At 33.3% G+C, this 25337-nt stretch overlaps 4 protein-coding genes across 8 annotated transcripts; 1 reads left to right on the plus strand and 3 right to left on the minus strand.

Moving 5' to 3' along the window:
* Positions 1 to 6178: 6178 nt before the first annotated feature.
* LOC128389183 (uncharacterized) lies at positions 6179 to 9057 on the minus strand. Its single transcript, XM_053348722.1, has 3 exons — positions 9031 to 9057; positions 8801 to 8986; positions 6179 to 8194 (listed from the first exon to the last, which is right to left on the minus strand). Exons 1-3 carry the CDS (start codon positions 9055 to 9057, stop codon positions 6179 to 6181), a joined length of 2229 nt encoding a protein of 742 aa, XP_053204697.1.
* A 4088-nt stretch (positions 9058 to 13145) lies between these two features.
* Positions 13146 to 14774, minus strand: LOC128389198 (uncharacterized). The gene is made up of 3 exons (XM_053348747.1): positions 14294 to 14774; positions 13607 to 13706; positions 13146 to 13318 (listed from the first exon to the last, which is right to left on the minus strand). Exons 1-3 carry the CDS (start codon positions 14478 to 14480, stop codon positions 13294 to 13296), a joined length of 312 nt encoding a protein of 103 aa, XP_053204722.1. The 5' UTR covers positions 14481 to 14774; the 3' UTR covers positions 13146 to 13293.
* Positions 14775 to 15136: 362 nt separating this feature from the next.
* LOC128389197 (iron-sulfur protein NUBPL-like) lies at positions 15137 to 16559 on the plus strand. 2 transcript variants are annotated; one of them, XM_053348745.1, is made up of 3 exons: positions 15142 to 15291; positions 15435 to 15494; positions 15597 to 16559. In XM_053348745.1, the coding sequence occupies exon 3, from the start codon at positions 15636 to 15638 to the stop codon at positions 16449 to 16451; it is 816 nt and encodes a 271-aa protein (XP_053204720.1). In that variant the 5' UTR covers positions 15142 to 15291; positions 15435 to 15494; positions 15597 to 15635; the 3' UTR covers positions 16452 to 16559. The 2 variants fall into 2 exon arrangements, with proteins under 2 accessions (XP_053204721.1, XP_053204720.1); XM_053348746.1 differs by having other exon boundaries at positions 15137 to 15494; positions 15626 to 16559.
* A 323-nt stretch (positions 16560 to 16882) lies between these two features.
* On the minus strand, positions 16883 to 25016 carry LOC128389192 (fanconi-associated nuclease 1-like). 4 transcript variants are annotated; one of them, XM_053348741.1, is made up of 9 exons: positions 24776 to 25016; positions 24505 to 24694; positions 22805 to 22948; positions 19888 to 20896; positions 19638 to 19775; positions 19287 to 19515; positions 19068 to 19202; positions 17923 to 18976; positions 16883 to 17758 (listed from the first exon to the last, which is right to left on the minus strand). In XM_053348741.1, exons 4-9 carry the CDS (start codon positions 20699 to 20701, stop codon positions 17501 to 17503), a joined length of 2628 nt encoding a protein of 875 aa, XP_053204716.1. In that variant the 5' UTR covers positions 20702 to 20896; positions 22805 to 22948; positions 24505 to 24694; positions 24776 to 25016; the 3' UTR covers positions 16883 to 17500. The 4 variants fall into 4 exon arrangements, with proteins under 4 accessions (XP_053204716.1, XP_053204715.1, XP_053204717.1 ...); XM_053348740.1 differs by having other exon boundaries at positions 19888 to 20899; XM_053348742.1 differs by lacking the exon at positions 22805 to 22948 and having other exon boundaries at positions 19888 to 20899.
* Between the last annotated feature and the right edge of the window lie 321 nt (positions 25017 to 25337).

The following is a 25337-nucleotide window of genomic DNA, read 5'->3' on the forward strand; positions in this document are numbered from 1 at the left end:
TTTTAATAGGGTTAATATGTCCAGTCATACCAGGTCCATGTGACAGGTCTGGTGCAAAGTTAAAGGCGAAAATTGTTTTCCTCCATGAAATCTTCCTAGTAATATTTACTGTTGTATCAGTTGAGTTCATATTCATTGCTTGAAATAGGCAGTACTCTCGTACACATAATTGATTTTTGAAGTCGGTTGATACGCATTTGTCGGAATTGAACACCATCAACGTAACAAGCTGCATGTGAAACATTAAAATGGTCAAAGTGGAATGGATCTTGAGACTTAGAACCATTAAATGCTGTATTTTAACCATTAATAAGAATCTTCGAGGGAGTTGTCCAGTTATAATATTATCTAGAACCGCATCAAGAGAGTTTGCATGGATAGAGGCTTGTCGTAAATCAACCCTTGAAATAGGGTAACATGCAGGCGCAATAGCCAGAGCTTTTGAGTGTGCGTTTGTTAATTGAGGTGTAGCCTTCATTTTATACGTATAGACATGCATCTTTAATCACCATTGCAACATCAACTCTATCCTCACATTGCATGAAGAATGAAGGATCGTGTGTAAGGATTCTTACTTTAATATCTTTACCTCCAAGTATAGCCTTGCCTTGAAATGTCATATCAAAATGTAGCCGTCCATAAAGATCAACTTCTTTACTGCTGCAAAACTTCTCGGGTGAAAATGATCGTCTCCTTATTGCATTCTCCATCCACACAACTCGACAAGTGCGAGTTTTAGCATCAGCGGAGAGCCTAGCATGTTTTCAATATAGGCTCGGTAAGCGTATGTTGAATTAGACATGGTAACATCTTTCCCTCAATTTCAAGCTCAACTTGTTTTATCATAGAATGAAGTAAATTATTTACTGGTGTTACAGTTTCCCAGTCTTGAATAGTTAACGCAGAATCGTCTGCTTTTCGGATTTAAGTTGAATTTTCACATAAAAATATGTTTCATGAAGAAGAATATACTCATCCTTAGATGTAGGAATTGAAAACTCTATTATTTTGTAGAGTCGAGAGATGATATTGGTCTGTATTGTACTTCATAGCTCTCAATAGATTTCTGAACAGGTGGTATCGTAAAAGATCCAATTCAGAAAGGACAGCTTCTTTCGAATATTTGCTTTGGTGGTCATTTTAAAAATTATAATCAGCTATGTAAGATCTTTTGTCAACTTTCTCCTTTTTATACCTGAGCCGGACTGACCATCTTCATTTCCCACTTTTCTTTTATAGCCTCTTGAGCTACTTCTTGAACAGTATCGATGATTCTATTGGTCGCAGAAGTTTTGACATCATTCAAAATAGCCTTTCAGTGTCCAGGGCTTTGTCTCCAAGATAACGTAATATTGGTAAAACCTTACTAGTAAAAGTCTACTGAAAAGCCACCGCCTCGTTGATAACGTACTCTGAGAAAGATTGAATTGCAGTTCCATTACCTGCTTGTTCTAAATAATAGCTTTCCATGTTTTCTAAAGTGTAAAGTCACGAAACTCTTCCAAATTGAAATTCTATAGGATTTCCTATCATCCTTTATATTAATTCTTATTTATCAATGAAATTTGAATTAACAGGAAAATAATATGGTTTTTGAAAGATTAAATTTATGTCAGATCCGAATTCGTCACGATCGTCTATCCTGGCAGATCGTAAAAAATTAGCTTGTGTATTTCCAACGATTGAATGTGATACAATATCACTATAAACCATTAAAGAATGAATTCCTCCCTTCATATCAAATAGTCTTTCAGGGCTTTTACTCTGCAATCTTATGTATTTATCGCCTATTAATGGCACGATAGAAACATTCTCATCCAACATATTCATTGAGTTTTCATTAGAAAAACCGAGCATTTCCTCTAATTCATTTCCTAAATAAACTAGCATCGGTACTCCGTCACTAGTACGGCCAAATTTCATTTCCACCTTTCGACTGTGTTCATCTAGAACTAATTTAGGTTGTAAGTATTTATCTTGTTCGAATAAAACTCAATTTTATCGTTAATAGCTTTTATCAAATCATGGATGTTCTTATACCACCCTGGAGCTATACCCGGTTTTTGTAAAATGATTGATCTAGTGTCATGAAGTGTGAATAATGAGTTTTGTTGAACATTATACCAACTTTGTGTACGATAACTCTGTTAGAGCCACATGATAATCATCAGACAAATTCAATGGTTTAGGAAGATATGTTATATAATCAGAAATTTTATTTTTTTCATAAGTAAAGACATTACTAGGAAGTGAAACATAAAACGAATTAGGCATTTTCTTTAAAACAAAAATTTAATTGATCAAATATTTATTGAGCGCTTTATATCACTTTCACTTGCATTACGGCTCATCAAGGAATTTTTGGAGAATTTTGGAGTTGAAGTATACATCCTAGAGACATTGTAAGCAAAGTCAGCCATAACTTTTGATCTCCCATCCCAAGAGAAAGATTGAGAAGTGAGGCAATAACAACACAAAAAGCGTTACAATTTGCATGGTAAACGTAAACATTTCAGCATTCATTATTGTGATATTGTTGTTATCGCTTGCATCTATCCATGAATTGTAAGTTGCAGAATATCCTAACCATTTAACAAAGTATTGTGGCTTTCCTTTATATAATCGTCTTTTCAATATTTTCTCAATACGATGTACCTCTGCATGGACTTTCTGTAACTCTTCCTCATAAAATTTTCTATTCTCTATTTTGGTTCCATCATAACCATCTAGTGTGAAAATTGCTTTTTTATTTGTTCTATCCACCGATGAAATTTTGTATACATGATCACTCCAATTCGGTAGAATCCTTTTCAAACGGTCCTAACTTATACTCATTCTTCATCTCCAACATCAATCTTATGTATGAGGGGTGTTCCCTGATAAATTTCTCGTAATGATTTTTTTCCATAAAGTTTTTCGAAAATGGAGTTCGAGTTTTCATCATTTACATCTTTCGGTGCCATGCCAATTGATCTATGCAAACTTCCATTATAGGCAATCATTAGCTCATGTAATACATCAATAAATTTTCTCGTCCCTTTTGAAGTGAAATATCGAAACATTCGAGTTTTCAGTGTTCTATTAAATCGTTCAACTATAGCACATTTTATATCAGGATTGTTCGATGAATAATATCTGATATTTTTTGATGAAAGAAGATCTTGAAATGTTTTGTTAATAAATTCCTTTCCCTTATCAGTTCGTAAAGCAGCAGGTGTTCGTGTAGATAGAATATCTTTGAAAGCATCCGAAACGGACTTTGCTGATTTATTAGAAAGTGCCTGCCCAAGCATATTTGCTGAAACAGTCAATTACTGTTAAGATATATTTCTCCATTATTCTGGCGTGAAAATTCTTGCATTTCAACAAGATCAGCCTCCCATTGTTCATCTATTTTGCTAACGATAATAGGGTTTCTTACGAACTTTCTTCTAGCTTGCGCGTGTAGAGTGTAAGTAAGTTGACTTTTAACCATCTCTTAACCTGCTCATGTGTTAGACTAGGAATCTCTTTCTTAGCGGCATTGAAAAGTTTTAATGACAAAACCTGCTGGATTATTCGGTTGGTAATAGATGTTGGAAAGTATTTCCTTTTAGGATTGTCCAATTTCCATATGATCTGAGGTTGTATATTCTTTTCCTATATTGTTTATCAGCTGGAGTAATAACTTCAGGTTCAGCTTTGCTTTGGCTTTTTGTTCGGGTTTTTGTAGTTTTTCCTCGGTTTTGTTTGAGGTTTTCTTCCAACTTCTTTACATAGAAATCACCATTTCTTTGTATGTCTGTTAACACAATTGGTTCGAAAATTTGATCAGGAGGATAATCAGTTTTACTAATTGCCATATGCTTGAGTTTTCTTCTGATTTTATCATTTTTTATCAGCGAATAATCAACATCACATTTTTTTAGTAAAAATAAAAATTCATTTATGTATTTAGGAAGTTTACTCTGGTTTGTGAGGGAGCCTAAAAGATCAATTAAATCACTATCAGCAATGACCTTATCGTTGAATAACAGCCTATTATTGGCGTCATAATAATTACGTAATGCAAATTTCAAAGCTATATGAGTAATCAATTTTATTTTATCACTCGAAGTTTTAGCTGTTACAATTCCTGAACCTTTCATTGGTAATTGAGAGGTCTCAGTATCATTCATTTGGTAAGTTTTCTTTATTACTTCCATTGGATATTATTGTGTTTATCAATTGTATAGCAGCAGGAATAAGATAGTGTAGATATCCACCAGATTGTATCAGATGTTTTTTATGTCTCTTTTTATTTTTGTCATGGATGAAATCAACTATTGCGCGCTTGTGTCTTCGTAACTTTGGTTTAACGTCATCAGGAAGAGGTAGATTCTGGTGTACAACATTCATAACGATCTCATGGATTGCTTTATATATTTTTGAGTCCTGTTTGAATTGGTCTGCTAGAAAGTCCTGTCGTAGCTTTTTCCCTTTCAACTTCATGTAGAGGTGAATAATGGGTAAACAGTCGGATAATTCTTGTGAAATCATATTTCATAAATGATGATGTTATGTTTGGCTTCCTTTCGAACTATGTTGGTCTGAACTCGCAAATGATCTGGAGTTCTTGGTGTAAGATCAATCTTTAAATAGCTGAATGGTTGCTTAGTTGCATCTTCATACGCTTTTATCAGTCTTGCGCTCTTGGTTGGATATATTTGTCTAGCTAAGCAGTGTATTTGTGATTTGTCTCTAGGATTTTTCATCAGTACCAAGTATTGACAATTCAAGCTTATTCCGCGCATGTGTTTACCCTGGTGGAAAATGTTTTGTACTATGAATATAACACTTATGTGAGATGATGACTACCTTTAGTAAATAAATTTAGAAGTCTATTATCTCCTCCTAGTTCATTCATAAGATCAACAACAATCAAATCATAATTACTAGGATCTTCAATCAAACCTTCGTGATATTCAATTATACTGTCGCTCTCACTATAGCTTTCCTGCATTTGCCCATGACACCATACAATCTTAGGATTTGACTTAAGTTTCGAAAATGTGAATCTATGATTATCAATTAAAGACTTAACAAGTACAGTCTTCCCACTTGATGTTGGGCCTGCAACCATACACGTGAAAGGGTGAATAAAAGTAAAATAAGAGTTATTTTCTGAAACCATTTTTATTTTAATTGAATAATTTTATAAATGAAAGTTGTTACATCAAAACTTTTTTTTGTTATTCTTTATATATATTATGAAAATTATTCATTGGTTTTTTTTCGTTTGATGACGTTACCATCTCAGACAGATTTTCTACCTTCCAGTCCTCCTTGAGTTCACATCTTAATTGCATCAAAACGTATCCAAGAAGGTTTTTACCTGTCCAGTTGTGTGGCATATCAGCATTTGTGTCATCTTGATCGAATCCACAAGATAATGTTTTATCTTCTGCATCGCAATATATTAGGATAGTGTTACCTGTAGCAATTAATAGGCGTTTCAACTCCCAACATGCCCGGAACTTGGCTAAATAAGCAGTGAGAATATCATTGAATTCGATCTTTTTAAGATCCTTGTTAGCAGCGAGATAAGCAATGATTGAGTTGTACCATTTTTCGTCAATTTTGAACCTGAACGAGGTATCAGTTAAAATGAATCTTGTGTAGTCACCTGACTTTGAGTTTATTTTAACAAATGGGGTTGGCTTTCTGATGTATTTTTCAGAAGCTTCACCATTAGTTTTTGAGACAGGTACTGAAAATTTTGAGAAATCCATTTCGATGATGTAGTTTTTTTTTGTTTGTTGTTTTTTCTAGAAAAAATTGATGTTATCAGTTGGAGAGTTAGACTGAAAATAAAAATACTGTGACAAGACTCTTCTTTTATACCACTTGATGGAAATAATTTCAAACATGCGCAAAAATAGATGTAAAACCAGTTTTCTTTAGCAATGAAAACGCCCCCTTTTCAATCTTTAGTTGTGCTTTTTTATACTTTTTCAACGCCTCTTTTTCCCTCTCATCTGCCTTTTGTGAAACAAAGACACGCCTCATTATACATGTTAAACCTATCTAAATACATGCATATGAATCCTAATTTGACCTTTTATCTTGCTTTTTCAGACAGATTATAGTCTTTCTATAAATAAAAGTTTAACGCAAATAATAATTTTTATTCTTTTTTATTTAGAGTTTTACAAAAAAATCAATCTACATAGCCAAAAGGGCGTGTATCATTACCAATTATTCGTCTTTTTTCGGAGACTGCCCTGTAGATTTTTTCAAAATTCCGTGTTTCAACTGTATGTGTAAACTTGTCGGATACGATGTTACTTTGTGTTATGTTAACTCTCTGTTGGTCACCTCCTATGTAAGAATGCGCCATTTCAAGAAGTTTCTGTGTAGTTATGATGTCTAATGCCTTGGATGTGAGTCGTATCCCTTTTACTTTTATTATACTTTTAGTATCTTCTTGAGAGTTTATGACTTGGTATGCATAGTTTTTTGGGCCTAATGAAACAAAAAGATTACATTTCCAGCCAGGTTCAATCTCATCTGTCAATTGACCAAGATAGTCTCCGCATTGAATTTTCGGATCACCAGTTTTCTCTACAAACACAACTGAATCGGTGTCAAAATAGAGAACTCTACCTTGTCGATGTGACTCGATACGTTGTATCAAACGAAAAAGCTCTCTACGTGCGTATGCTGTGACAAAACTAGCGACTGCAATATTAGTCTTTCCAGGCGAAATTTTCTCCTTAGCTGACTCAATAAAACGATGTTGCAGCATAATAACTTCTTCAGAAGGTTCATGCATACCCAGAATCTCATTTTGCTCATCAGAAACGATACCCCATAGATCAGCGTAGTTTCTTACAAAGCTTGTTTTCGGTAAATTTGCAGTTTGCGCTAGTTTACCCCAAAAACTGTTCAACATAAGCTTTGCGATGCTTCGCCTTCCAGGATTCTTCTCGATAGAATTTGGATCCAACTCAACACCTTCAGCTGCTTTGTAGTCATTGATGTATTTTTGTTTATCGAATTCATTGGTAACCCATGAAGGCCAATCACTAGACTCTTGTTTTATTTTGAGCCACATTTTTACATACTCTGAAAAAAGTGTACCTGAATGTGGAGTCTTCCGATAATTGAGAACTTGATAGATCTTCATGATTTTATAGCCATATTTAACAGCTTCTTGGAGTTCGATGCTAGTCCAAGTGCTTGTCATAACTCTCTCCTCAGGTGAATGTGTGCATGATGTTTGAATGTTTTCGACTGCACACTTCATACACAAGGGAAATAATAACTTCTTGGATATTCTCATCGGCAGGACCCCAATGTTTAGCTTGGTAGGTGGAAGTACTTTACATTTGATGAATCCAAAGTAACTCCCGATATCTCGAAAATCTTCTTGGATGAGGAAAGGATGTCCGAGTGGATAGTCATATTCACGCAAGACGAATGGATATAATGATGTGAAATCTAAATATCTGATTACTTCATCTGAACTGCATTGATGAAAGAACTTGATGTTATTTGTTCTACCCCCATAAAAGCTTTCGCGGATATTTATTGACCCTACTTGTTTTATCTGATTGTAGTATGAGATACGAGAGCTGGTATATCTTTCTCTCTCATCAAACTCGTGTTCCCAGATCTCATGAAGAAGATAACCTCTATGCTGATAATATTCTTTTTTGAGCAAGACTCTTTGGTATAATGATTCAACCGTTAGTTCTTCGTCATTCATTGTAACTATCGTTGACCTATCCGGGTAGCATGCAGGACATCCATGGTAATAACATCCCCAAAATTCAAATACAGTATTATTACTTGGAATAAATCCGTCTGCGTAAAAAGGTCCAAGCCTCCATTCTCTTCTGATTTTTGTTCGAAGATCTTTTTGCATTAAATCTAACCACGCAGCGCCTTTAGTCGACTGTTTTCTCTCAGCATATCCTGAAAGAGGAGTGACTCCAAGGGTAAATGCTGGAAGCATGCGAGCTCTAAAGACCTCCATCGCTACTGAAGCTAACGTGAAACTTCTAGTTATTGGGTTAAGTCCAGTGATCGATTTAAACAAGTCAATGAAACGCATAATTGCTGTTTGAAGTATGAGGACATCTGATCTGCAGTATTCAATAATCTCAGTCTTAAAATTGAATACTGGGTCAGTCTTTATAGTCTCATAATACCATTTTTCAAGTTCAGCCTTCTGCGTCGGTTTGAGGAGAGTGGGTCATAAAAATCGATAGCTGGAAACACTCCAACATAATGCTGATTTTCTGGTGTGTTGAACTTATGTGGAAAATATCCTTCTTCATTTCTTTGATGTTAAAGGATTTGCAGAGGGATGAAAGAGGCTGCATAAACAAACTCAAAGAGTCAATGAACTTTATATTCTCCATCTGTGAGTAAAGAATTTTTGACCCAGACATGATGACATTTGGGACTAGTAAAAATTTCCTTTTGAAAAGTCTTGCATAATGAAATGACCATCATATCCTCTTTGATTATGTGCAATAACCTTTATCTGGATGGCGGTTCTTGAGTCATCTTCAGCTGCAGTTCGAGGAAGCATCTTATCATAGAGATAATTACAAAATTGTTCGACACACTCTGTTCCATACCATACATGTTCTTCATCACCACACATTTCACAATCTCTAAGGTTCCTTACTAAAGTTTTTTCATCAGTACATGATGTGCACATTGTCCTGCTTATCAACAAATTTGGCTGATGTGTCAGGATATTTGTATTGTCTGTCTTGGTGATCTGCATTGATTCTATGTCATAACAAATTAATATCCATGGTTTTACGTCATCGTCGATGAGATGTTCGAGGTTTGCTGGTTTGACATGACAGTAGTGTGGGCTTGCACGGTAGCCTACATCACAGAAATTGCAAGTATAAACATCACAAACATGATCACCTGCTGTTGTGTCATATTGAACCCAGCAGGTAAAACATTTTCTAATGCGACCACAAACACCATTCTGTTTATGCTGATCAAAGCAGTGTTGAGAATTCAAATCAACATTACACTCACTGCAAGTAATTCTTTGGATGAATACATGCCTTAACTGAACGACATTTTTACATGATCCTTTACAATAATGTGTATCTTTGCTGGTTTAGCCCAACAATTGAAACAAAATAGTCACAGTCCATGTACCCAGTTATTGATGGATGAGGTTGAAGTGTGGTGGTTCGCTGTATTCTAAAACAATTTATGTTCAACATCAGTGCCGGAAAACAGTTTCAATTGTGTCTTTGATCAATAACGACAATTTGATAAGATGGTAAGCTTTGAATCTCGTAAATTTTCTGTATGTCCAATGGTGAACTAACATCTACTTGCATGTTCATGAATAAATGGTAGATAACTTGTTTATTTTAGATCGTCTTAAGCTATCCAGAATTGTTTATTGTCTTTACATATAACTTCATCGACGTAAGCTTTCCCAGCAGCAATAGCCATGTATCCACACTTGTAGTCATCATTTGTAATCAAGAAAACACTTCTCTTTTGTGCTCTCTCAGCGCCTGATAAGAGTTTCAAACCCTTGCCTTGCTCCTCCTGAAATGGACTTGACTATTTGAACTTTTATTTCAAAACTCCATCATCTAGAAATTTCCTGCTGATTGTGCTAGTGCATAGGCTCTATCAAGAAACTCCTGTGGATTGAAGTTTTCTTGAGGAATGAGACATAAAGTTCACGGTTTTCTTGCGGATTACGAAATTATAAAGATCCCTATCATTTGAATTGGCATCTTCTATCAGTTTGAAACAAATCTTTCATAGGCTGTATCTATTGTGTGCGATAAGCGAAATATCAACACCGGACGAGCAGTTGTTGTTGAGCCTAGCGAAGAAGTTTGGTCATTGAATGAAGTTCGCATTTGTTCTCCATGGCTGTTCATCTACATCTCAAACTCTATTTCTCTTTCCTTGGTCTTGAATGAAGAATAGAATCATCACCTTGACCACCTCCCTGTTGAGAAAATCTTGTTTAGATCTGGAAGTGTTGTCTTGAGCGTGTTGAAGAGAAAGACGAAGACTGTAAGAGTTACAAGTTGAACATGTATCGCAAGTTGAACATGAGATTGAAGAGAAAGACGAAGACTGTGAAGAGTTAAGTTGAACATGTATCGCAAGTTGAACATGAGATTGAAGAGAAAGACGAAGACTGGAAGAGTTGCAAGTTGAACATGAGCTTGAAGAGAAAGAAGACTGTGAAGAGTTGCAAGTTGAACATGTATCGCAAGTTGAATATGAGTTTGAAGAGAAAGACGAAGACTGTGAAGAGTTGCAAGTTGAACATGTATCGCAAGTTGAACATGAGCTTGAGAGAAAGACGAAGACTGAAGAGTTGCAAGTTGAACATGTATCGCAAGTTGAACATGAGCTTGAAGTAGAAGACGATGAAGAGCGATGAGTTGATTGCGCTATATCTTGAGATGAGTGACTGACATCATATTGTTCATTGGAAGCACAAGAGTGTACAAGAGATGTAGAACCAGAACTGCTAGAATGGTTATCAGTATAATAAATAGCATCCGGTTGCTTTGAATTGATTGAGAAAGGATTTGTCCTGTCGCTATTTCATTAATCACACCAGTAGCTGATAAATCTAACATACTACCTCCTCCTGCTTCTGTTTCACCTTCTATCCCTAAGTTGATACATATGTCATCATCGTCTTGATTTTCCATATACATATCTAGTTCTTCATCGTTTTTAACATAGTAGTTTTTACATATCTCGTCGTCTTCATCACATTCCATACAAGCATCTAGTCCATGGTTTATCGAATCAGCGCAATTTTGGTTATCTGGAATCACAAATCTTCTGCAGATTTCATCGTATTCTTGCTCCATTTCCTCATTTAGAATTTGAAGGCTCGTGTTAAGTCCATGTTAACTGGTGATAAAGAAAAGTGTTAATATTAGAAAAAACTAACATAAAATCCCCATAGACAATACATGTAAAATTCCATAGAGAATACATGCAAAATTTTCCATAGAGAATACATGCAAAATTCCATAGAGAATACATGTAAATTTCTGTTAAAACTAAGTCGCTTGAAAAAGTTTCATTATAACTGTTAGCCTATATTAATCAGCGCAGTGAGTTGGACTTGCAACAATTTTTGAGATTTATAAAGTATGAGAGTTTATAAAAAGGCGGGAAAATTAAACCTATAGAACCTCAATGGTAACTTAAATAGAGTAAAATAGAAAAAAGAAAAGGGGGTGGAGACTTTTTTTACCTTTGAAATGTTGATGTGGTTGCTATGGTTACGGGTTACTATGGTTACTATTGTGTTGATTGTTAATTGTTAATTGTTGTGATTGTTGATTGTTGATTGTTGTGTTGTTGATTGTTGTGTTGTTGATTGTTGTGTTGTTGATTGTTGTGTTGTTGATTGTTGTGTTGTTGATTGTTGTGTTGTTGATTGTTGTGTTGTTGATTGTTGTGTTGTTGATTGTTGTGTTGTTGATTCTGTTGGTTCTGTTGATTCTGTTGTGATTGTTTTGAATGTTGAAAGTAAACTGAATATACTATAGTAAATAGCATACAGTAAATGCTGAAGGATGATAAAGATGATTGTTTCTTATACTATAGTAAATAGCATACAGTAAATGCTGAAGGATGATAAAGATGATTGTTTCTATGACTTCAGTACATTTCAATAGAAAAAGATTAACTCCCATTCACTTTCATTGCTTTCAATACATTTCACTGCTTTTCAATAGATTAGGTTTAAAAGATTAACTCTGAAAGATTAATTTCGAGAAGATTAACTTTCAAAAGATTATTTTTAAAAGTTTATCTCCTTCCAATTTTTCATTCTTCTAGTAAAGAGATTAACTTAAAACAGATTATAAGATGAAGATGATACTTCAGCCCACTGTACTAACAAGTGAGAGAGAGTCTTTTGCTTTACTATGGAGGAGATAGAAAGGAGCTCTACGTGAGATGGAGACAAGAGGTGGAGTTTAACGAGTGAGCATTTCTAGTATAAAACCCAAGATCTTGAACAGTAAGATTGTCAGTATTCATCTCCTCTTGCTCTTGCTCTTGCTCTTACTCTCACTCTCACTCTTTACTCACTTTACCTTACTCTTACTCTTACTCTCTTACTCTTACTCTCTTATACCTCTCTCTCGCTCTCAATATGTCTTCTACCTCCATCACCTCCAATCTTGCTTCCTCATCATGTCTTCAGCTACTTTGCCGACCCTCTTGCCCGATAGCTCCTGCTCCAGTCTCTCCTTCACCACCACTAAGCCACCATTATGCTCCTTCGGTCGTGGCTCTTCGATCCCTCGACGCCACTAGAAGGGCAGCCCTTGCAGACCCATACAGTCTGCAAGGGTCTGTTCCCTTGGCCGAGGTGATCAACCTCCTCAACTCTCTTCGTGTCTCAATTGATGAGAATGGGGATCCAGCTGCAGCCTCATCTTATCTGGTGGAAGCAGCGGATCAGATGATTGACTTTTATGGTCAGGAACCAACCTCAGCAGCTGAACCTGAACCCGAACCTGAACCCGAACCTGAACCAGAACCAGCATCCACGACCACCATCACCATTGACTCGACCATCACTCTTGACTCGACCATCACCCTTGACTCGACCATGACCGACCCCAACTACTCCACCATCACCGATCCCTCTGTCTCCATCACCCTTGACTCTATCTCCTCTACTTCCCTTGGCCCAATGTCATCCTTTTCCTCCATCTCCACCCATGAGAGTGACTGGTCCACAGTCTCTGATCACTCAGAGATTGGGATCGAGTCATCTCATCATCATCATATTCACCGGCTTCACCTGTTCCTCCACTCCACCCCATCAAGAAAACCCCAACCTGAACTCTCCCTATCATCCCTCAAGTTATTCACTTCCCTGTAAGAAGCGCACATAATGACTTTCGAGCTCATTCAGTGTCCCAAGCGTCTTCGAATTATAACTTTGCTTCCTTCAAATAAAATTAAATTTGAAAATTAAACTTTAATTGTCTTTTCTTTTTCTTTTTCGGGTTCTTAACTTACCTTAATTTGATTATAATCCTTGGAACTTAATCACTTTTCTTTATTTTAACTTATTATTATTTCATAAACCCTGGCATTTATTCATTAAGCAATGACACATTATTAGTTTCAATTAAATTTTCTTTCATTTTAACATGGTAACAATGTTAAATTTGATTTGTTTTTCTCTGAGAATTAAATTAATTGTTGATTGTCCACTCAATTGATATTCCAAATCAGCTGTTACAATTAACTTGATCAAATTGTTTTCACTTAATTATCCTCAGTCTTTGGATGTCTGGTTAATCCAATGATGAAAGAAAAAGAAACAATAATTAAACCTTTCATTTAATTACAATAAATAATGATGATGATTTAATTAGATGAAGATGATGAGATTAATTAATAATCAACTAATTAATCAAACAAACAAAACAATTTGATTAATCACTTTGTTTAGTTTGTCTGGAGCTTCATTGTGGTCATTTAAGGTTTAATTGTGCGATTACAATTAGATACACAATTAGATTAACATCATCAACTGCACTAAAAAAGGGTCAACAATTAAATTTAATTGTTCACTTACCTTTCAACAATACATTTCAACACTCCAATCAAACCTTTATTGTAACAATTTGGATGAAGATTATATTTCAATGCGGTTTCCATGATTATCGTTTCCTTGTCTATTAAAATTAGATGATTGTCAACAATTAACTTAATTATTTTACAATTTATTCTATTGATTATAATAACAACAAAATTAATCACAATTAAAAGCCTCCAAATGTTTACAGGTTGATAAACTTTAAGGTTTATCGTTTTATTATTATTACCGCACAAGAAAATAAAACAATCAACTAACCAACTAAACAATTTAATTTAAACATGATCAATGGTTTCACCATTTAATTAACTTAATTGTTCACACTTTCTATTAGATTTTCTTGTAATTTAACTCTTCTAAATAGGATGATACATTTAATCAAATGTATATTTAAGTTTTGATTGAAATCCGATTGGAATCAATTTCACTTTTAATCAATTAGTTTCAACGATTCTTTGATTAAATTTATAATCTATTGGAATTAAATTGTGTTGTGAACAGTTAATTAAATTTATCCAATTGATGAGAATTGAAAACTTTAATACCTGAGAGAGAGAGAGAGTGAAATTGTTGTTTAAATGATTAACGTTTGAGAAAATTACTACAACCGGATTAACTTTAATCCAATGAAATTAGATTAAGGATTATGATTGATTGTGAATTTACCTGGAAATTGATTCTCACTTGAATCGGGCGGAAGTGACCTCCGACCATATCGACCATTGAGAAAAAATTGAGAACTTGGATTGGCCATTGTAACGGTGATTAACGATGTAATTGTTGAGATAATAAGTAAACAGATAAACAATTGAGTTGACAATTTAACCGATGAAGATGAAGGTAAATTAATCATGATGATTGGAAACACTGATTGAATTTTGTTTCTCTCACTCAGATGGAAAGTTAATCAAATTATCGGAAAGAAACTGAGAAAACAATCGACAAGCAACTAATTAACTCTTTTTACGAACTTTTCACCGGAACAATTTACAACGATAATGGAACAATTTAAATTCTAAACTGGTGTTGATTTAATCACTGTGAGAGTTGATTGCAATAGATAATCATGAAAACCTTCATTAGATGATAACATGGGATAAATTGTGATAGAAAATTCAAAGAATAAGAATTGATAAGAAACCATAATAAGGAATCAGAATGTTACGACTGCGTGAGAATCACCGCAATGTGATGGGATTTTTTCATCATCTTCTCCATCATCAGTTAATTGTAAGCACTTTTTTCTCTTAATTGTTTGGACTCTAATCGAAGTGATTAGAGTCCATGTTCCCCCGGCGAGATGATTAAAACTTTGGACTCGAATTGAAGAGAGAGAAAGTTATTGGAATTTTATTTTTCTTTCAATTATTCGATAATATCTCATCTAAATTGTCTCTTAATTTCTTCCGATCAATTGGTTAATTGTTGTCGAGTTTATTTCGTATGATTAGTTAATTTGGTTTAGAACTTGGATCAAGATTATTAAACGTTCCCTTTAGAATCTTTGTTTTGGTTTTTTTTTTTTTTTCGCTTCTCGATGTTTCATTCATTTCTATTTTTGGTTAATTGTTTTTTCTTTAATTGCGCTGATTGATAACAATTAAATTGTTCTCTTGGTGGTTGATTGAGATTCTGTTCTTTTGGACCAAAGTTGTTGTATTCGAGTTTGTATCTATTGATTGTTGTCATTTCATTTTCCTTTGTGATGAATATTAGTTTAACTCTTTGTTGATATTGAGACTTTTTCTAATTGTTATCTAATTGTCTTAATTTCTTTAATTGGATTTATTTGTACAATGTAATTAAGATGCCATAGAAATTTCCATGTGATTATTCAAGGTGAATTTAAGTCAATTGTGATTCTCAGGTGAGATTTTGTTTCAAACAGCTGATCCGTTTTTCCTCTTTGTGTTAATTGTTGTTGCCTTTTTCTGTATTTGTTTTTCCTTCGTTATTTAAACAATTTAAGGTGATTATTTGGTCGGTTAATTGTTCGAGGTGATTAATCATGGCTAAAGTGATCGGTAAATTGCCTAGAAAAATACCGATTCCAGGAATTAAACATGTGATCCTCGTCTCATCGGCTAAAGGAGGTGTCGGTAAATCAACGGTCTCGGTGAATTTGGCCTTAGCTTTGAAAGCCGTTGAGAGGTCAAGTAAAATTGGCCTTCTTGATGCTGATGTTTTTGGTCCGTCGATTCCCAAATTGATGAACCTTTCAGGTCAACCAGAGATTACCAATCAAGGGCTAATGGTTCCCCTGGTTAATTATGGTTTACATGTGATGTCAATGGGATTTTTGGTAGAGGAAAAGAAAGCCGTTGTTTGGAGAGGACTTATGGTCATGTCGGCGATACAGAAATTACTTCGTGGAGTGGCCTGGGGTCCATTAGATTATCTAATAGTTGATATGCCACCAGGAACAGGGGACACCCAATTATCGATCACTCAAAATATTCCCGTCTCTGGTTCCATTGTGGTCACTACTCCCCAGGAAATTGCTCTTCTTGACGCTCGACGAGGTATCACAATGTTCAATCAGGTCGGAGTTCCGATACTTGGACTGGTTGAAAATATGTCGATTTTTATTTGCGAAAAGTGTGGACATGGAACTCACATTTTCGGACATTCAGGAGTCGAAAATCTTTCCCGTGAAGAGAAAGTCCCACTTTTAGGATCGATCGCCTTGGACCGATCGCTTCGGGAAAGCTGCGATTCCGGAAAACCGATTGTCGTGGCTCAACCCGATTCCAAATCTAGTCAATCATTTACAAAACTCGTTCACAATTTAATCAACCATTTACCTGGTCCATTACCTAGTTAACTGTCCTCATCGTTTTTGACAAAATTCACTCTCTCTCTCTCATGAACCCTGAGGCTGAATTTTGATAATTAAAACTCAAAAGTTTTATTTTATCAAATTTTACAAAATCTAATTACAAACAATCAGCTGATAATCAGTCGGGTGACAATCCAAAGGCCTAGAGGATAAAGATTATTGATTACAATCAGTGAACCAAAAAGATTAAATCTATTGACATTGACAGTAAATTGGACCTAATTTGACAATTTTTAATCAGTAACAATTAACCACAATCATAATTGGTAAATTATCAAGTTGATTAAACCTTGATTATGATTCATTAACCTTTCAGCTTCTAATCAAACAATTGTGATCATAGTTCAACAAGTTCATTGAGTAAATTTAAATTGTCCTTTTGTAACAGAAAACTAATCAACATGTCAATCAAACGATTGATAATTTATAATCTCAATTTGGCAAATTTTATTAATAGGAGACTTAATTTTCCATGTGAAATTAAATGCAAATTGAATCCAAAGTATTGGATGTTTACAATTAGTGATAATTGTGTTTCTTATAAAAAAAAATGATACAATGTAAATGAGGAAAAACAATAGGTTATAATAGACAAAAAAAACTTAATAAGGTGGAAAATTGTGATTGAACATTAGGGTGAATACAATTAGTAAACTAGATTCGTTTTCTTGGTAACAAATTTAGAAACATTTTGATTTTTTCTTGTTAATTGTTGAACAATAACAAGAAATAAACAATTTGTAAACAATTGATTACAACAGAGAGGAAAGTAATTAAGAGAGAGAGCAGAGAGAAGGAAGAAATTAAATTGAAAAAAAAATCAGATGAACAACTGATTAAAGTGCAAAAATACATTATTGTCAATGCATTAATTTAGATGATGGTTGATGAAGATGATGAATTTTGATGACAATTTTTTCTTGCTTCTTCGGTGATGATTAGTTGACGAATCGATAGATCAGTTCAAATTAATTTGATTACTTGGAACATGATTGTTAATCAAAGTGAACAACAATTCACTTGTTGGAAATTTGTTATTCAGATTCTGTTCGACCAACTTTAACGAAAACAATTTCGGCCTCAAGTCCGTTTTTCTCAAGGTAATTAATCCATAAGGCTTGTTTAGGAGAGACCTGATCACCGGGTCCTTTAACCTCGACGGCTTTAATTGTTGATTTACTTGGATTCCATAATAATACATCAGGAAAACCGCTCCTGTGACTACGATAATCCAGTGCTAATCTCTCGCAAATAGCGGCCAACGTATTGACTTTCATACATAAAACTATTTCCTGTAAGTGACGAAAATGAATAATAATAATAAAAAAAATATTAATAAATGAATAATTTACTCCAATGATTAATGATGAAAATAACTTGATAAGGTTAAACACACAATCTATTAATCATTTTTGGACATATAATCAACTGATAATAATCTCAATTAATGACTAACCTTCAACAAATTGATTGTACATTTTTCCCAATTCACTAGAGATGCACAATCTTTATAAGAATCCCAAGTTGCAGATATTTCCTCAATTAGTGATTCTTTCGTTGAACTTTTTATCATTTGTAATTTAGCGTTAATTAATGGTTGTCGACGAGAATAGAAATCATTGAAATTAAGGTCAAGCGGTACTCTCTGGTAGGGTGAATGGAAAGCATCACTTGCCATCAGATCATCAGCATAAATTATCTTCCAAAAGAGAAGGCAAAAAAGTGTATTGTAAACAACACCCTCGCAATGAATTCCCCTGGTGTATCCTTGTTTATTGTAATACTCGATTACAACTTGTTCGACTGGGATAATGTTCACTTCGCCGTTGTCTTTGGACGATATGAATACGTTTTTCCTTCCATCGATACATTGTTTTAACGCTGGTGCTTTGATTGTTGTTTGTTTTAACTTGAATTGAAATTCTTCAAGTGATTCAACTTTTCCGTTGGCAACAAGTCCAAGTTTCTTTGATCGTAGGTAGAGTGAATATCGGTGACCTCCTCGTACATAATTGTCTGAAAGTGCCACTCGAATTACCTCAATAGCTTCAACTGTTCGCTTAAGGTGTTTATCGTAATTTAGGGTTAATCTTTCAAACCATTTACCTCGATAATCAAGGCAATATAAACGCTGTGCAAGTAGTTTCTCTAGTAGAATGACAGCTTCATGGTAACATCGTCTTTGTTCAAGTACAGTTACGCAAGTTGTCAAAGCTCGAGTGAGAACATGACCAGAGGTAAATCGACGCAGGTAAGCGGGTAGTTTACTATCAAAATAGATTATATCTGTGGCGATCAAGGAATCAAAGGCATTTTGTATTCGTGGTAAAATAGTTTCGATGGCTAATTGTTGATTTCGTGTTTCAATTGCTTGCATCAGATCACTTTCCAAATTACATGCTTCTTCAAATAAGATTAAATTGTTCCGTCGAGGGAAAACTTTGGTGTGTTTGTTGATCATATAAGGCACGTACTTTAATTCACCTTGATCAACTTTCCATAAATTGAATCTAAAGAGAGAGAGAGAGAGAAAGAAATTAGAAATAATTAAAATATTTCTCTCTAATTGTTTACTATAACCATTAATTTTCAATTTCTTACAATTCGTTACTTAGCATAACACCATCATCATCGTCACTAATTGTTGGCGGGAATCGGATAAGTGCTATACGAAGAAAAACTCGAGCTGATTGACGGTCAACACGAAAACATGTATTCCCCAGTAATTGTTTAATTCTGTTAATAATAATAATAATTAAAAGAGATAGAATAATGATTAGTTAATCATATTGATTTAAAGATGATAAATTGAATACTTACTGATTTAAAACTGGTAAATCAATGTTACCATTACCATTGGAACCACTTGGTCCCATAAAGTGAGATGATATTGATTTACTTGATCGTACGTGTTTCTTAATTGCGTCAATTAAAGCTGCTTTGGTAGAATTAGTTTTAAGAGAAATTCCTTTTAAATGTTTAGCGAACATTTTAATTTCACTAGCATCCAAACAATTAAGAGCATCCGTTAGATTATTGAGATGATCAACTGTAAGTAGAAATGAAAATAAAAACAATGAAAAAAGATACAATTAATATTCAAGATGAAGATGCTGAACATTGGAAAAGGAAGAGAAAGAAAAAAAATGTCAAATGTATTCATCTAATTACCTGAAATTAGTAACTTATATCTAACTAATTCTGCTAATTTCGTTTTAATATTATCGATATCAGGGTATCTCATTGATTGCATTCGGATCCAATTTGGTTTACGAACCAAAAGTCTTAAATATAAAGCTTGAGCAGAATCTGAAAGAAGAACAAGATTAAAAATAAACATGCAATTAGTTGATTAGTTAATTAAATTTGTAGCATTTTAAGGTAACGTGGAAAATTGAAAAGTTCAAGGTTACGAACTTACAACTTAGATTGGTGAACTTGTAGAGAGCATCCCAATCATGATCATCGAAAAGGTGAGAATAATGATTATCCTTAAGAACTGAATCAATCATATCACGAAAATGTTTCAATTTATAATCTTTCTGCCATTCGACTTGGGGTGGGTCATTTTCTTTTGATTCAGAATTTAATTCTGAAACATCACCTTTGGTATCAATTACTATTTGGAGAAAATCTTCAATTTTAATGAAATTTTTCTCTTTCAATTTCTCTATTCTTATTTCTTCATCATCTTTAACTGGTTCTCTCCATAATGATTTAATCGGTTGATAATAAGGATATGGTGAATTGACCATTGGCGATTTTGTTTCATTACGATGAGGTAACATTGGTGTTTTAAATGATATCACATTAAGATCATCTTCATCTTCAATTATTTCAATCTCTTGAGATGAACCAATGTTATTATTTTTACGTTGATTTAGTGATTGTTGTTGTTGTTGTTTTTGTTTATTATCCTTACGATTGGCACTTACACCTTTAGATTTGGGAACCGTTGGGGATTTGAAATAACCGTTGTTACCATTTAGATTGTTTAAATCATCTTCATCACTTAAATCAATCACATTGGGTACACTTTTATTGTTGGATAATTTTAATTCTTGATGGATAATTGATGGTCTGGTAACCGTTTTTGAATCAATTCTGATCTGTTTCTGTTGTTGTTGTTGACTTCCTTTACCAAAAAAGTCGAGTAAAGTTTTCCTTTTACCAATGGTTTCATCGCCGTTTGAGTTAACACTTCGTTTATCATATTTGGGTGCTGGTGGTGGCATTTTGTGGTTACTTAAACCAGAATGGTTTGTTTTATGAAGTAATTGTTGCTGTAATTGTTGATGGTAAAGGTGATGATGATGATTAGATGATGGGTTAGGCTGATGTTGTAATTGCAATTGCCTATGAACACTGGCAAGTAAAAGTGATGGATCTTTAACCAGAACTGAATAGTCTATAGGTGTTGTCGCTTTCAACTGCTGGTTAGGGTTAATTTTAGGCATCATGGTGAAAATAATTAAAGATGAAGATGATTTTATCACAGATCATATACAGAAAAAAGAGAACAAGGAAACAGAAATGATGATAGAGAGAGAGAGAGAGAAAAAAAAGAGACAAGAATATATAAGAAGAGAGTCACAAAAATGTCAACAGTAGAAGGAAGAAGATGAAAAAATAAACATATAAGTCGAGTTAATAATTGGGTTGATTAGAGTGAGAGAGAGAGAGAGAGAGAGAGAGAGAGAGAAACACTTAGGAGAGTCAGAGTGAGAGAGAGCAAAAATCAACGTTGAGTTTATATTGTTTTCTATGATGATGATTATCTTTGTTATAAATTGTGATCGAAAATAATATTATTCACTAATGTGACATATCATTGAAGCACCGAAAACTATAAAGTGAAAATCCTTGAGGTTAGTAAACAATTTTTCATATTTCATGAGTGATTCATGTTATTATTTTTTTTTCTTCTTCTTTCTGATTGTTTATTGTCTAAAGGGTAAATTGTAATTGTTGTGTTACTGGTGAGATGATGATGAGGTTGTAATGATGATGAGAGATGTGTGTGAGTGTGATGATAGAAGATATAATTTGGGAGTGTTACAAGAAGGTAGTAGACGAGTTAGCAACAGTTTCAACTCTCTCTTTCTTTTTTTTTTACTCTTATTCCACACACACACACTTTCCCTTTGCAGTGTTGTTGTTTGTCTACTTATCCCCTCTCACTGAATCTCAAGGTCTCTCAGGCCAAAGAAGAAAAAAACAACATGTTACAACACTGAAAGAGAGATTGAAAGAGAAAGAGAGAGAGATAGAGAGAGAAAGGAAAGAATAAAAAAATTCTTTTCCAAAATGAAAAAATATCCAAACGAGAAGATGATTCAAAGAGTTTCAATTGAGAGAAACTATTGTACAATCAATTCCTTGTTCTGGTGAATTCAGAGGTAATGATGGTGGTGGAATATAAATGTTACTTTCACATAAATACACTCACACATACACGGAACTAGAACACAAATGAATAATAGTTCCTGTAGATATTGTTATTAACAGAAAATCATGAAATCGAATAAAAAAAAGAAAAGAAAATTATTTCAAATGTTAGACTTGTTGTTGTTGTGTCAAAAAAGGTAATAATAACGATGATGATGAGGGAGTGAAAGAGAGATAGTGAGTGAGAGAGAGAGAGAGAGAGAGAGAGAGAGTGAGTGAGTGAGTTATAAAAAAGTGGGTGAGAGTCAACACTAAATGGTTAACTGTTATGTTACTGGTTAATTAACTAGGCTAACGGGAAGGCTACTCGAAAAGGATTCAAGGTAAACCGTAAATAATGTTTGCTGGTAAGTAAAAGTTACCAACCTTTTAACAACAATTTGAAACTAATATTTACAACAATGAAAAAATGGCGATAATTGATTAGTTAGATGGAGAAATTAACAATTATCAATCAACTATTTGATTCAATTTGATTTTTACATTGTAACTTATGACCATATACTTGATGGGATTTTATATATAAAAAAAAATGAAAGAGGGAAACTGAAATGATAATGATGATGATGGTTTCTCACTTTTACATTAACATTTGAAGGTTAAATGATTGTTTTTCAGTTAAAACAATTAGTATTTATAATTTAGGGAAACAATTATCTAACAATTAATATTATTATAAACACAATCAGTGAATATAATAAACTAGCAACTACTAGAGTATTGGGTTGAAACAAAATGGCGACTGATACAAATTTAAACTGTGTTGTTATTTTAAGCATAAAAGGTTAGGGTTAAGTTGCGTCATGTTGCTAAGGCAAATCAAAAAGGTTACAAGGTGATGATAAACAATCATATTAATATACTACTAATTAATTGATAGATTTACTTACAAATGATTAATTGACTAAGATTGTATGAGAGACAATTTATTGTGTTAATTGTTGTATTGGTTTAGTTGATTGATTAAGTGTCCAAGTTGATTGAAGGTTGACCACAAATCAGGAATATAAATATTATATGGATTACATGTAATTCTGAGAGAGAGAGAGAGAGAGATGAAATAAGATTATTAGAATTGAAAATTTTGGGTGTGACCTCAGGGAATCACTTTCAGTTAATTGTCAACAATTTAGGTCAATCAGTTTGGGAATAGAGTTTACAATGAGAAAATGATATTAATATAAAAAGAGAAGATGATGAGACAAAAGCTAAAAGAGATTCCGTTAGGCCTAATGAATGGAAATTTGGTTAGAAAAGAAAATCGAACTCAAGGTGAAGTAATTAATTATTTTAGAATTTAAGAAATTGGTTATTACTGTTAGAAGAAGATAGGAAATTGATTAGTAAATTGTTGAGATTATGTGTGTTACAGAAATTGAGAAAATGATGAAATAAGGAAGCAAAAAGTTAGCAAGAAATTATCATAGATGGAAAACTGGTTCATTTTCGGTTTTGTTTATCTTCTAATTAAAGTTACCTGGTCAGTTAATCAATGAATGAGATCATACACACAATTGATCATGCGATCATGGAAACAAGAATTAACTATCACAATTAAGATGAGAAGTAGAAAAAAAAAGTTGAAGGTTATCAAGATATTCAATGGTTTCCACTTCTCGTTTGTATTTACCAATAGGAAGGAATAGTTTTTTTTCTGTTTATTGTTAGTAAATTGAAATCACAAATTATATTCCGCAATTTACTAATCATCTTAATCGTGATTAGATTTAGCTTCCTTAGCGATCAAGTTCAAGTTCAGGTTAATCGTTTCTCTCTCTCGATAAACAATTAACAATCAACTAAAAAGAGAGATTTGAATGAGAAAAAGATTCAGAATATTAAAGATAAACATGGAAAGTGAATGTTTAACATTTAACCCTGACCCCGTTTACGATTAGTGTTTGATAAGTGACGAAGTTGATTATATGATTGTTGATCCTTGAATTGTTTCAACAATTAAAATGGTAAATGATAAAATTTAGATAATTTCAAATGGTTAATTAAAGTAAACTGAATGTTCTTGATGGAGAGAGAGAGAAAGAGAAATTCATAATTTCTGTTTTCTCGGATCATCTATCAAGTCCAGTTTTCGGTTTTGGGTGAAATGATTATCACAATTAAACAATCAGTGTGTCATTAAGATTGACACTGACCAGAAAATCAAATATAATCATTACACCGTTAAGGTTAAAAATCAAACAGTAACAATTAAGTTAATCGTGTATCATATTAATAATCTTGATCAATCTCAAGGAAATCAAAAGCAATATAAACAGTTCAACTTATTGAATAAGTATATTGATGATGATGATGATGGAGAGAATTGATTGAAATTAGTTAATCAATACAATGAAAGGTTAATTTTAAAAGGGAAAAAGGTAAATTGTTGTTGAGTGAATAACATGTAACCGGAATAATGAGAGATTATTGATTGAAATGATTGAGAAATTAATTGAAGAAATAGAATTACAATATTTCATCAGAACATTTTTCTATCTGTTTTTGTTTTCTAAATCGATTCCATCTTTTTCTTGATTATTCTTGGTACTCATAAATCAACAAACAATTACAATCATAACCTTCATCTTACCTTTCAAGTAAATGATTTAATTCCGTGAGATTGATTAACCAAAACACCAAAAAAAAACCACAATTGATCAAGATTGATTTTCAAGATTGTCGTTTGTTGTTGACAAGCTTATGACAAAATTTTCCAAAATGTCAGAGATTTTAGCTTTCAAACAGATTATCACAGTTAATTGTGGTCACTAGAGTGTTACCTGTTTATACAACAGTAAGAATAGAAAAATAAGAACAACAATTAAGTAAACAAAAAAAGAAACACAATTAAATGAAATTACCTTGTCTCTAGTTACGAAAAGGAAAATCAATTGAAACAAATTCAATTCAATAATTTCAAGCGAAAGGTTAAAACTCAAAGTAACCCAAATGTTGGATGTTCACCTTTACTCTTTGACACAAACAAATTTGCCCTTTAACACTAAAGTAAAGTAATTAAATCAATTGAATCAATTAATTAGTAAAATGAAAGGAAATTAATTAAAAAATAATCAAAAGAAATTGTAACAAACAAAGTCAACAGAAAAATTTGTCCATCGAACAGATGGTAATTACCGAATAGAATATGCGGAAATTTTGAATTCGAAAAGATATTCGAGTATTCTATCGGTATCTGTTCTTGCGTAGAAAAGAAATGTAAAAGTAGATATCGATAGAGTAGTTGAGTATCTGAAATAATTTTCGATTTCTTAATTTTTGGCTATTAATTAATCGCAATTAAAATATTTCCATGAAAATTAGTTGATAGTTAGGCGATTATGATTGAAATCGATAGATTTTTTTATGCTCTACAAGAAGATGGTTATTTTAAGATTGAAAGGGATTTCGGTGGAAAGTTATTGA

Source organism: Panonychus citri, unplaced genomic scaffold, assembly GCF_014898815.1.
Source record: "Panonychus citri isolate SS breed McGregor unplaced genomic scaffold, ASM1489881v1 Contig00105, whole genome shotgun sequence".
Taxonomy (NCBI): domain Eukaryota; kingdom Metazoa; phylum Arthropoda; class Arachnida; order Trombidiformes; family Tetranychidae; genus Panonychus; species Panonychus citri.